The sequence below is a fragment of the Amphiura filiformis genome, chromosome 7 (genome assembly GCF_039555335.1).
Source record: "Amphiura filiformis chromosome 7, Afil_fr2py, whole genome shotgun sequence".
Lineage (NCBI taxonomy): Eukaryota > Metazoa > Echinodermata > Ophiuroidea > Amphilepidida > Amphiuridae > Amphiura > Amphiura filiformis.
Window position 1 is genome coordinate 21,400,664 of NC_092634.1, and position 13,167 is coordinate 21,413,830.

General features: G+C 38.1%; 1 protein-coding gene across 1 annotated transcript in view; it reads left to right on the forward strand.

The window, feature by feature from the left end:
- The window catches only part of LOC140157709 (uncharacterized), a 46,770-nt gene extending 33,603 nt beyond the window's left edge, over positions 1-13,167 (forward strand). The window contains exons 8-14 of the mRNA XM_072180950.1: positions 1,565-1,648; positions 2,925-3,057; positions 3,758-3,880; positions 6,139-6,273; positions 9,884-10,014; positions 12,677-12,930; positions 13,049-13,167. Of these exons, the coding sequence (XP_072037051.1) occupies positions 1,565-1,648; positions 2,925-3,057; positions 3,758-3,880; positions 6,139-6,273; positions 9,884-10,014; positions 12,677-12,832 (762 nt within the window). The 3' untranslated portion in view covers positions 12,833-12,930; positions 13,049-13,167. The remainder of the gene's footprint in view (positions 1-1,564; positions 1,649-2,924; positions 3,058-3,757; positions 3,881-6,138; positions 6,274-9,883; positions 10,015-12,676; positions 12,931-13,048) is intronic.

The following is a 13,167-nucleotide window of genomic DNA, read 5'->3' on the forward strand; positions in this document are numbered from 1 at the left end:
ATCCATGTATAAGTTCCGATTAAGCTGAAATTCACCAGGAATATTCCTTATGACATCCTAAGCACTATGTAATATTTTTTGGGTAGGGATCACTTCCGGTTCTCACAGATTCGGGGTCATAACTCATTTGTCACTGCTGGCTGTGCATGCTCGCGGTCGCAGGCGAACGCAATCAGATCTCGTTGTTATTCATTTAACATTGTTTCATATAAAAATGCAGTGCATTGATAGGGTCAAATTCACCATGTACAATCTATTAAAACTCGCTACATAGTACAGCTGAGATAGTTAAAGTCATTTTATAACATTTTCATCCAAAATAGATTAGCATTTCTTATTGTCAGATATATCCCCTTTTAGTTTTGAGCCGAACAACCACGGCAAAGCAAAGAAAATTGGAATTTACTACCAGCGCATATGTCGCCAATACATACCACTCCTTCGGTCATGTTATGGTACGACCCTTTGTTGTGTAGATCACCGTCCCACACGCCGTGTACGTACTATGTGTTATGAACATCGTGTATGCGTTCGACTAATACTTCCATCGTAATAATAAAACGCTGATTCGGCGTTTTATTCAATATCTCGGATTTTGACAAAACTACACCACCTAGATTCTTGATTTTTGCAGGGTATATTGGTTTAATAAAGTACAATATAATCGTGTAAAAAAATGAATTTTAAAAAATCAGTGAGGGTGTCCTCCTCAGCAAATGTTATAATATGGCTTTAATATAGGTTGATAATTTAGTCTTAGTTCTCATGGATAAAGACACCAGTCAGACTACAAACGTACCAAACATTGAAATTACACACCCTGTTCTAAGGTGTTACTTGCCATGTGCCATATAACTAAAGCTACCCTCCACTGTCCCGGGTTCAATTCCCGGCGGTGGCGATTTGCTGGGATAATTGGCAGCAACCTCTGTAGATTAAATTCAGACTTCCGCTCTCCTCATTTGGGCAAGTGAATCATATGAAAGTACTTCGCCTTTGGAGGGGACGTTAAGCCGTCGGTCCCATGTGTAGAGAGCCAAACCTGTACATGTATCTCGCAGCCAGTTTCGAAAAGAAAGAATAGGGTGTTAACCCCTGACCGTTCCGGTTTTCAAATGGACCCCAATGGAAATAGGCTTCAATAGAGGCTTTCTTGGGTTATCCAGGGTTGTCAAAACCTGAACAAATCAAATCAAACAAATACTGTAAAAGTAGAAATTTTCGCGAGGTTTTTATTTTCGCGAATTTCGCGAGTGGACATAAAATCGCGAAAATAAAACAAAAAAAAATAACCTTTTGTATTAGGTTTCTATTGTATCAATATCAAAACCGCGAAATTTAATTCTCGCGCAATTGACAAAATCTTCAAAATCGCGAATATATCTTCTCGCGAAAATATTGACTTTTACAGTAAACTGTCTGGTGAGCGGGTATTATGCAGCCATACAATCATATGTCTGAAGACTTTAGGGTTTTAGTTGGAAAATTGTTCACCAATTAAAAAAATATTGTTATGATGAATTCAGCACATACAACTACTTTTCTCTCTTGTTGTAAATTGCAGACTGCTCTTACTCCAATGACTCAGAGACTTCTTAATTTTGGAGAGCTGGAAAACAGTATTTTGTACTGCATCTGTGGTGTAGAAGTAAGTATCATCATCAATAATAATGCTATAATGGCATTAGGCCATAGATATAAATTTGCCTTTCTAGGAACTCAGCAAATGTGAGCAAATGTCAGATTAAAAAAGAAAAGAAAACTAGGGTCTTTTTATGCTTTTCTGGCTGCAAATCGAATTTGGCACCACATCTTGAACCAAGTACAGGGTCAGGGTATACCAAAAGCCATTTTACCCATATATTTGTGAAGTTTGGGATCAAATAATTTATAACAAATAGTTCTTTATATATATAGTTTCAAGAAATGTTTGAAATCTGAAATTATTTACCTGAGTTATAATAAAAGATATGGGTAAAATAACTTCTGGGATATTCTGTACTTGGCTTCCAAAACAAAAATATTAATATAATGAAAGACAGAGATAAAAAGACTAAATCGCGTCTAAAACTCTGACAACTAGACAGAAAATGCCATACTGTGCGGGTCGGCAACCAATCACTGCGGGCATTTGCCCTGATGTCAGACTCGAACTAGTCTTTTTATCTCTGTCTTTCATTATAGACTACCTGATTCTACGACCCAGGTAATCCCCCATGGGACTATCTATTTCCCCCCTTGTTTGTGTTTCAGTAAGGAAGGAGGGGTCGCCTTTGTAAAGAAACTACAATCCCGGTCATAAGTAGTTCGAACACATGTGTCAAAGTAGGACTGGTGTCTTTGGTGTGAAGTCTGAACCCTTCCCTACTACTACAATCCTCCCAGGGCCATTCTGACCATTAGGCCAGGTAAGGCGGTCGCCTAGGGCGGCAAACACAGAGGGGCGCAAAAAAAAAGCGAAAAAAGAAAAAAAACGGGCATGGAGAAAGAAAAGGGAAGAAAAATTAGGGCAGAAAAAGAATGAAAACAGTCGTGGGCAGTATACAAATTAGTCAAAACTGATGAGTTTTGGGGGTAACCCCCCTTAACACTTTATTGGTATGCTTTGGTGGGGCGACAAGGAGAGGCTTTGCCTAGGCAAAATCCCTAGGAACGGCCCTGAACCCTCCCCCTGCCCCACCAATCAATGTTGGATGTTTCTAGGGGTGCATGGCCATAAAAACAACTACCAACATTGATCGGAGGAATGGGGGGGGGCATATTTGAAGTACCCGTGTTACAGTGTTCGAACAATTATGACCGGGATTGTAGTTAAAGTGTATTGATTGTTTGTTCCCTTACTTGAAAGCACCTGTTTGATGAATTTCCATTTTGCCACTATTTGTTCCCTCATTGTGTCTCTCTTACTGTTCACACATGTACAGGTCGTTCTTGGTTTTATAGTGGTCAAATACCTAAGCAAGTTTACATCAGATCGAGCTCTACTCTTGGCTGGATTTATTATCGAACTTATTTCAGTTGTGTGGCTTCTTATATTCTACCCTAATGCTAATCCAGGTAAGGTTTATTGGAATAAGGTTGATTTATTGTCATACTTTTTTTGTTATTTTGCTTATAAACTTATTTGGCCCGAATCATAAAATTCTTGTGCAACTCAGAGAAGCAATGTTGCTTTGACAAAATCAACAATTACGGATCAATATTTAGGCTCAATTCTCTTTGATGCATGCAAATACTTTTTGCCAAAAGAGACCCAGTGGAATTCAGCTTTAGGACATTCACTGTTCTGAAAACATTGAGATGAATCCTAAGGGAGAGCAAGTTGGCACAGCGATAGTTCCCTCGCCTTGCACCACTGAGGTCCCGGGTTCAAGCCCCGGCCGTGCCCAAAGACTGTATGTGCATTTGGTTTATCCCAATTCCATGCTCGCTCTCGCAGGTATTCTCCGGGATCTCCGGTTTCCTCCTGCTTTCAAAAAAATCTTCATGGAATCAAAACTTGATGGAATTTGGGGAGCTGCACAGATAATTGGTGGATGTTACAATCTTAGTGCGGATAGGTCTGCGGCAGGTTCGGCTGCAACTGGCCTAGATGATGCGATCTGATTGTGATGATTCACCATGGCAGCGAAATTACAGCGCTCAAGATCTAGCTGAAAAAAGGCGCTATATAAATCCGAAATTTATTTTATTTTATTATCTAACAATATTCATACAAATGAAATGAAATATTATGATGTATATTTTCCCTCATCAGATGAGCCTTATGAAAACTTATCGTGGGCATTGATTGGTGTTCTGTCTGTGGTTGCAGGCCTACCTTGCCTTATGGTGTCCGGTATATCTTTGTATTCCAAACTGACCAGTCTTGAAACCCAAGGTAGTAGTTAAAACTGGCTGGTCAGTCCTGTAGTCAGTATGTATTGCACAAAAGATAAATGTTGCCTGGTAGCACATAACATCGTAAACCTGTTAAGTTAACAAATCTATGTGATTAAAGTTGGTTGTCTTTCACATTTTATTTGATTAACAATTTTGTCTAGGTTTATTATTACTTTGTCAACATGGTATTGATCAGTATGTGATTTAAGTCAAATAGGTTTACTTTCATCAGTCTGAGGGCAATCTTCAGAAATTCTTGGAATTCAGATTTTAAGAAAGTTCTTTGTCAGTTTGTGTAAGTTTTGGTGTTATATGTATTATATGTACAACTCTAGTTTCATACCATAAGCTTAACCCTAACCTTTAACACTAAATCCTAACCCTACCTAACCATAAGATCTTAACCCTGACCCCAAGTATGCACCACAAATCCCAAGATATCAATTGCAATACATAAAGGTACCAAATCACACAAAGCTAACATTTATACATTTAAAACTTTACCCCCAGACCACCATAAGGTGGCAGTGTAGCAGTCTGCAGGAAACCGTTGCACCAACTATTATAGTATTCTGCAAGGTCCTTCAGCGGTGTCCAACTGCTCTTCCTGATTATCGATTAAAAAGAACTAGGTCACACCTGGGTCACTCAAAGCTATGCAGCTATATCGGCAAATGAGGTGCCGATGTGATGATGACGTGATTCAATAAGCCAATCAGAACCCCACTTCTGTGTTTATACTCTAAACAGTGCAAAATGTGCATACCGCTGAAGAACCTTGCCGAAAACTATAGCATGAAGAACCAACATTGAATACAGCCAACCTGAATACACCTGTCAGCAGTTTGTCAATAACCATTAACTTCACATGGAACAGAATGATGCTGTCACTATGGACCACAATGGCCTCATCCCAATACCATAATTCAATAACCTCAATTAAACACTGGTAGTGCAAAATTTGACCTCAAATTGCAGAGTATGAGTTTTTGTATCTAAATTTTCAAAGGTCATTCAATGAATGACAAATGTATTGGAGTTAAAGAACTGTTCCCTGATAGATGAGCATGTTGTGGATCCTAGCGTGTTGCCAAATCTAAGCATACTTTTGTCATGAAACTTAATAACAACTAAATAATTGAAATTTCTTTTTATTTCCTCCCAGATCATAGGCCTATTATGTGGTTTTCAAAAGTATATGGCATTGTAGTACAAGTGTCTGGTCTACCTGCAGTAACACTCCATTAATGTCACTCTTTTCCAAATTAATGATAAAAGAATACAAGATATTAATAACAAAATCACTAACTTCACATCATTATTGTGTCAGCTTTGCTGCAAAGTTGTAAATAAGCTATAATTGAAATGATTATTGATTACATGTTACATTGAAATATATGTTTGGTATACCAGTAATCAAAACACAGAAGAAAATCAAGACTTAATTATCAGGCTACATCCATTAGTAAATTTCTGCTGGCTTACCTTAAACTTTGCTTAAGCTTGTACATATGTACGTTTACCAACTAATTTTGTATCCACAGCATTATATATTCCAAAAGATGTTTGTTTTGAATGTTTGCAATGGATGATCCTTTAAAACACACTCAAAATTTGAACATTAAATACAGAAAATTGTTTTTGGGAAAACTACTTGCTGGTCAGAAGCATTCAGAGCTAAATATCTGTTGCAATAATACCCATGATCATCAAGTTTCTTTCGGCAGTTATGAATTCACTTCTTGTATGGTCATCAAGTTTGAAGGTAGAGCCTCGATCTGGCAGCATGCATGAATGGGAATTAAACCAGTCATATAACATTGCCAGCCCCGGGGTATAAGCAGGGGGCGGCCAAAAAATTTGAAAAATCATAATAAATTTTGAAAAAAAATGGTACTATACATCAAAAGGTGTTGCTTTTAGGACACTAACGCTTATATCTTTTTGCTCTTCACTTTTTCAAACCACCGTAAAAAAAATTGGGTCAACCTTTTTAGGCTGTTGATGAAGGGGCGGCAAAATTGAATTTTCTTCAGCCCCCTGGGGTAGGAGCGGCCACGGTACGTCACTGATTGTGTAAAGTGACATAGTTGTTTGTTTCATGTCTGTTACCAGTTTGAGGCTCTACCCAATATGGCGGAACCATGCAGAGGGTGAATAGCAGCTAATTGGTACAACACAATTGTTGCATGTGGGTAGTCAGTTATCTTACAAAGTCCACTATAACAAACTAACCACTGAGCCAGAAATGATTTGAATTTGTTGTAGATGCAAGAGCATTCAACTTGATGTGGTTTTCCATTGGTGTAATCGTAGAAGTATCTGGATTGGCATTTATAGCAGTGTCCGTAATTTCACTCTATTCAAAAGTAACATCTATGGATACACAAGGTATCAAGTACTAACTACTGGAGCAATCTCAGATTCAGAGCAATGTTCAACTTATTCAATCAATCAATCAATCAACAATCAATCAATCAATCAATCAATCAGTTAATCAATCAATGGCAATGCTTTGACATAAGATGATATATTGATATTAGTAGTATCACCTTGTGTGTTGAGGTGGCTGTAGAATCCAACCATGTTCATGCACACTGTACTTTTTGATCAAAATATAACAAATTTCACTCTTTACAAAAACTGATTGACTTCACACGATTTATCAAACTAAGTATGATGCTATCCTAACATTCAGCCATGATATTGCCAACAACAGTCGATTTTCAACTTTTTACTGCATCTTGCACCTCTGTGACTTCCCTTGAATGTATTCTAGTTGAACTTTGCTGAACCTGGGATTGTTTGCACGACATAGCTAACCAAGTGCACATTATTTGTATATTTCCATTATTTATATTGCTTTTCTTAGATGACAGAAAAGCAAACTTCATATTCATTGCTACCTGCATACCTGTGCAAATTTCTGGACTTCCATTCCTTGCTGTGGCTAACATATCACTTTATTCAAAGATCACATCCAAGGAAACTCAAGGTATTGTATATTTTGTACAAATCAAAGGTGAAGGGTATAGTGCAGTAGTGTACCAATGGGGTGGAGTGTAAGTTGTCTGCCCAGTGGCTGGAAATACTGGGACAAAATTCACCCAAATTTGTGATGCGCATCTTCCTTTTAGCTTGTTTTTTGCCATTGTTATTCTCACTTTTTGTGCATTTGTCATATTGTCATTTTTGGTAGCTCAGTAGGATGGTTTGCAATTTTGCCCCCTTGGAATTTTTGTCTGGTACCAAGGGTCGCATTTAAGGAGTCTGCGCGTCCAGGGATTCCTTATTTTTTGATTTTGGCCAGTTTGGACTCATTAAATTGCAAGTTGAAAGTGACCAAAGGGTCCGATAAAAACTGTATGGACTCCTTATTTACGATGCACGGCGGCGACAAGAATCGTCAATTAAAAATAAAAAAATAAAAAGATCAGTAAATCTTCCGAATCACCATAGGCCAATGATAATAATAATTTCACTGGAATATTTAACAAGTTCCAAAGCTAAGAATTTCGGACAGATGGACTCTTAAATTCTCATTGGACCCCTTAAATTTTGGTTTTGCAGGTACCAAAGGGTCCAGAAAAATTTAATTGGACCCCTTGATTTTTTATGCTCATGCTACCCCTGTCTGGTACACCACTTGTTAAATCCGTAATGTCTCAGCCCCTGAGACAATTTATAACAATATTAAAAGCACAAACAACAATGATTTTTACAAAAAGGTGACAATACCACAAAAGACATACCACAAGTCATTTTTGGTAGCAAGTCAGCAGGATGATTGTACAAATCTTCCCACCTCCCTCCCCCAGAATTTTTGTTTTGTTTTGCTTTAAATTTTATTTGCATTTTGTTGATTACCCATGTGCACATTGGCCAAAAATTCCCCTGAGCAAAGGAACAAAACCATTTAATTCCATCTCGGATTAATTTGCACTGTGCAAGTATACAACTGAACACATAGAGGGTTTGAGGCAAAATTGTGGATTGGATTATACATGTAGTTGGATTTTTATTAATTTCTGGATTTTTATTTACCATAAGGTGTTGGGATTATAAATGGGCATTGGACTTCTTGATTAAGTTCTTCAGGACGAGTATTCCATTAATTAAACATTTCTTCTATGCAAGTCCAATTGAAACACTTACTGTATGGGATGTTTCAAGAGCTAAGGTCTGCTCTTTTCATCAGCCAGATGATGCACTGATCTGCTTAAGTTGTTACCAGTTGACTTCTTGTTGGTATTGATTAAAGTAACACTCTCATCACCTGGCTGATGAAAAGAGCAGACCTTAGCTCTTGAAATGTCCCATACAGTAAATGTTTCTATTGGACTTGCATAGAAGAAATGTTTAATTAATGGGCATTGGAATATTTTATTATACCTGCATCATGATAGTAAGTAATCCTAACTCTAATCTAATCCTAACCATAACCTTTAAGCACGAGCAGCCCTAATCCTAAGGTACCAGTTGGATATATGATCAGTACTTTCAATCTACTTTTTAAGATCGGAAGATGTGTTTTAGTTGCTTGTTGCATTCATTTCACAGTATCTTTTTATAATTGTTCAAAGGTGGTTGCACTCCTGGGTTGCACTGTGTTGAGCGTGTTTTGTGTATGTGGTTGTATTAAACAATGGGGTGCAAGTACACTGTCAGTCATGATTGTTGCAAGTTTGTATCAAACTCTGAACAATTATAATGCTGCCTTGACCACATCCTTCACTCACAGTCCATAATTGCGCCGATGACACAAGTTCATGGCAGCCATCTAGAATATGCGAGTGAGGAAAACATAATACTACATTTACTTCATAAACATTTCAAATGCTTATTCCACATTACTCAGAAACAGTTTTAAATTTGCCTTACTGAACATCAAAGATGCTCATGCCATGCCGGCCATCTTGGATGTGCAGAAGGGAATATTCCCATTTAGGGCTCATATTGAAATTCTCTTTCACAGGAAGGTGTGCGCCATCCTGCAGCTTTCCTGTGCTAGCCTTCTTTTTGTTAAAATCCTGGGCAGGGTGTATCACTGATGCATATAATCCATCCGTTTTATGACCGAGCTTTCCTGAGGCGCGCACTTAGCGAGGGGAATCCTGCCTTCTTTCTGTGTGAAAACATGGTAGGGTATTTCAATATGAGCCCTTATGTAGTTGTGCGCACCATTATGTACATGTATGCTTACGTATATGTATGCAAAACACCTATTTAACTGCTTGCACTGCATGCATACTAACCAAGTAAAATAAAAGATGTAACACAGTTAAACAAGGTGAGTATATTGGCTTTGAACAACACCAATGACATATCATATGGCCAAAGAGATTATTAGACTCCCAAGAGTCTGGACCATTTGCCATATCCGTGTATCACGAAGAACAAAATACCCGGGGGGGGTACTCAAGTTTGGTTTTGGTAGGGACGTGCCGCTGAGATTTTGGAAGTAGACCCATAAATATACCAATTTTTCAAGAAATTTGGACCCATTGATATACCAAAAGTCAAAATTTTCGGCCGAATTTACCCAAAATTGTCTTAGTTTTTAATTTTGGGAAAATTTTGAAAATTTTGGCTAGATTAAGGAAAAATTGGGCTGTTTTCCGAAAATATTGAGAAAATTTTGAAAAAAGGACCCATTCATATACCAAAATAGGCTTGAAAAGGGGGCCATTGATATACCAGAGGGCTGAAAATGCTACCCATATTTGCGGCACGTACCTCCAGATTATTTACCATGCACCAGGCAAACTTCAATATGAATTGTGTGCTTATGTATTTAAGCTTGAGTGTTACAAAAGTTTGTGCATTCACACATAATCAAAGTTTGCCGGGTACATAGCGGAATTGTCCGGAGGTACACTATTTGCCCTCCATGAGTGACGAGCAAACATGGTGGAGTCTGTACTCTTGGGTTCTACCTCGTTGCCCAGTGCACACTACATTTTAATCTTTTGTTTACATGTTGTGCTTTTGTTTCCTATAGGTTTTAGTCAGGGTATCAGAAGAGCTGTAGGAGGCCTGGCTACCATCTTGGGACCACTGTGGGCAGGTGGAACTGTTTTGATGGGATATGTCATGTTTGGGGTCATGACCTTTCTCTTTACCTTCATCTTAGTAAGTGTTATAGACCATTCCTATAATTGGCACTTTCCTGCCATTGATGGGGTGAACATCAATATCACATTGTATTATGATATAACGAAAGCAAGATTAAGAAGGGTTGTAAATAAATATGGAAAGTGAAGTCAAGACATGCATGATATTGATTGTCACCCCATCATCAAATTAATGGATCTATTTTCCTGTTTGGGTCCATTGCTGTTTCTGTGGGATTCAGGTTGAGAAAGAATCTAGGGAAGGATGTGGCCACAGCACGATAGCGTGAGGGAATAATTTAGATTTTCTGGAAGAATAGACAACCCTGGACTCAATCCATGGCTAACATACAACATGAACAAGAAATACTGTCATTATTACTTGCACAACCAATTTGCAATGTTTTGGGACATATATTTGGGCTATATTATGATCAACTTGACCTAGTCTTGCTTGTTGAAAATTTGCTTGAGCAAAATATTGTGGAAAGTGCAGAACATACCTGGATGCCCCTATATTTACTAGACATATGTGTAAGGTGTGATTTCAGTGGTGTAGCTGCCGGGGGGGCAGTGGGGGCAATTGGCAAAAATGGCCTGTTTGGGCCCCTGCCCCTAAGCTATTTGGGCCACCGCCCCTAAGCGCAAGGAAAAAAAGGGAAAAGGGGGAGAGGAAAAAGGGAGGAGAGAGGAGAGGAGGGAAAAATGGTATTATATATCAAAATGTGTTGCTTTTAGGGCGCTAGCGCCTATAATCCTTTTTTATTATTTTTTTTTGCTCTTCACTTTTTCAAACCACGGAAAAAAATTGGGTCAACCTTTTCGGGCTGTTGAGGAAGGAGCAGCAAAATATTTGTTTGGTGGATTTGGGCCCCGCCCCATACAGACTTGCCCCCCCGGAAAAAATCCCAGCTACGCCATTGTGTGATTTACTTAACATGGGATGAACCTAAACCAAATAAGTATTGAGGCATGTAGGCTTGCCCTTTATAAAGTACCCAAAAGAAATGAGACAAAGGAAATGTTACAGCCCTATGCATACTTGGCATAGGGCTATTGGAAAATTATGCCATATTGGATTGTGACTCATCAGGACCAAAACTATTTGTGACATTTTTCAGTGAAACAATCATTTGTGTCATAATGCTTAAACATTACAAAGATTTACGCAGGTTGGGCTTATCTCACATTATACTCACAACACACGTTTAACATATCCAGACACCATTTCAATAAATATTGAAAACAAACCTATCTCAAGGGTCTCTCACACAAAATTTCTCGGGATAATTCTTGATGATTCTCTAACATGGCATCAACATAACACTTATATTACAAATATTGTTTCAAAGTATTCAGGTATCCTTTATCGTATTAAACACATACTTTCTGGCTCAAGTTATTTTCTCTTTATTCTAGTTTGGTTTTACCACATATTCAATATTGTAATATCATTTGGGCCGACAAGAATAATTGCAATTTACAACCTATTTATCTCAAACAAAAGAAAATTGTCCGTTTATGTACCAACTCACATTACCTTGCACACACACAACCTTTGTTTAAGAGATTAAATACACTTACAGTTTTGATATTTACAAATATCAAATTTCCCTCTTTATGTATAAGTTCAAAAGCGGCTTACTCCCAAATATTTTCACTGATTATTTTAAGAAGAGTAATACCTTCCATTCTTATGGAACCAGGTCATCTGATCTGTATAGACCTCACAACTTCAGAACAGATCTTGCAAATAACACAATTAAAAGACAGGGTCCATTAAGATGGAATGTTATTGATCTCAATATTCGTAACTGTAACACCGTTTTAAATGCTTTAGTAACCTGTATAAAGATGATCTTGTATCACAATATGAGTTGTAATCAGATTGCTTGGGGTTTTATATATTGATCATGTTGATTTCTAATCAATATTTTCTTGATTTGTGTCTCGTAAACCATTCAATATTTATTATCATGATTATACTGCCATTGCCAACATACTTGTCTGTCTCACCTGTGTTGTCCTGTCTCGTTTTGCACATTGTAGTTTTGTCGCTTTATAATGTCTCTTGTCTCTGCACGTAGTATTTAAGTTAGCTCTCTCATAAATTTCTTTCAGAGTGGCCAAACTTATACGAGCCTTGTGCTCTTTTTGGTCATCCCTCCATTAATTGCGCTTGTTTCGATTTATATGATAAATTTATATGGTAAATAAAACTGAAACTGAAACTGAAACTGAAACATTATCGGAATCACAGTATTTCTATAGGTCGGGCTGTTTACATATAATCAAAATATTAGAGTTAGCATGGATGGTCTATAATTCATGTCGGTTACAACCACAGAATTAGAGGAGAACCGGGACGCCATCTTGATACAGGCATGGAGCAAAAATTGAGGGTACTTGGTGACATTGCATACTAAGCATAATTTGACCCGCTTCATAGTGAAATATGTCAATTGCAAGATGCTAAGATGAGACACAGAGTGAGAATTGTTTTAATTCCTCTCTGCGCACTGTCGGCAAGGACCCGAATACTCCCAATTTTCTCCCCATAGCTGGCAGTGCGATTGGACGTGGCGGAATAGGGAGGCCCAGTTCTCCTCTAACTCTGTGGTTACAACATATCTTCACCACCTTCTACTCTATACCATTATTCCTGTCTCTCTCTATTCTAGATTTTGATGGCACTATCTTGGTCCAAACTGGAAGCTCCTGCTGATATTGCAAAGAAGGAGGCTGCTAAAGCCAACTTGGTACCATCTCAGGATGACAGCAACGATGAAACAGCACCACTGCTGATCAATGCCACAGAAGATGATGTGGAAGCCTGAGTACTGAGGAAAAAGTGAAATCTGTAAGGCTAGCTGGTTCAAAGGTGCAGACTATGTTCCCCAGATTCTGGGAGTAAAGTGCAACTAAAAATTAAGAGGTAGGGGGGCCTACAGAATAAGTTCCCCAGATTCTGGGAGTAAAGTGCAACTAAAAATTAATAGGTACAGAATAAGTTCCCCAGATTCTGGGAGTAAAGTGTGACTAAAAATTAAGAGGTACAGAATAAGTTCCCCAGATTCTGGGAATAAAGTGCGACTAAAAATTAATAGGTACAGAAAAAGTTCCCCAGATTCTGGGAGTAAAGTGCAACTAAACATTAATAGGTACAGAATAA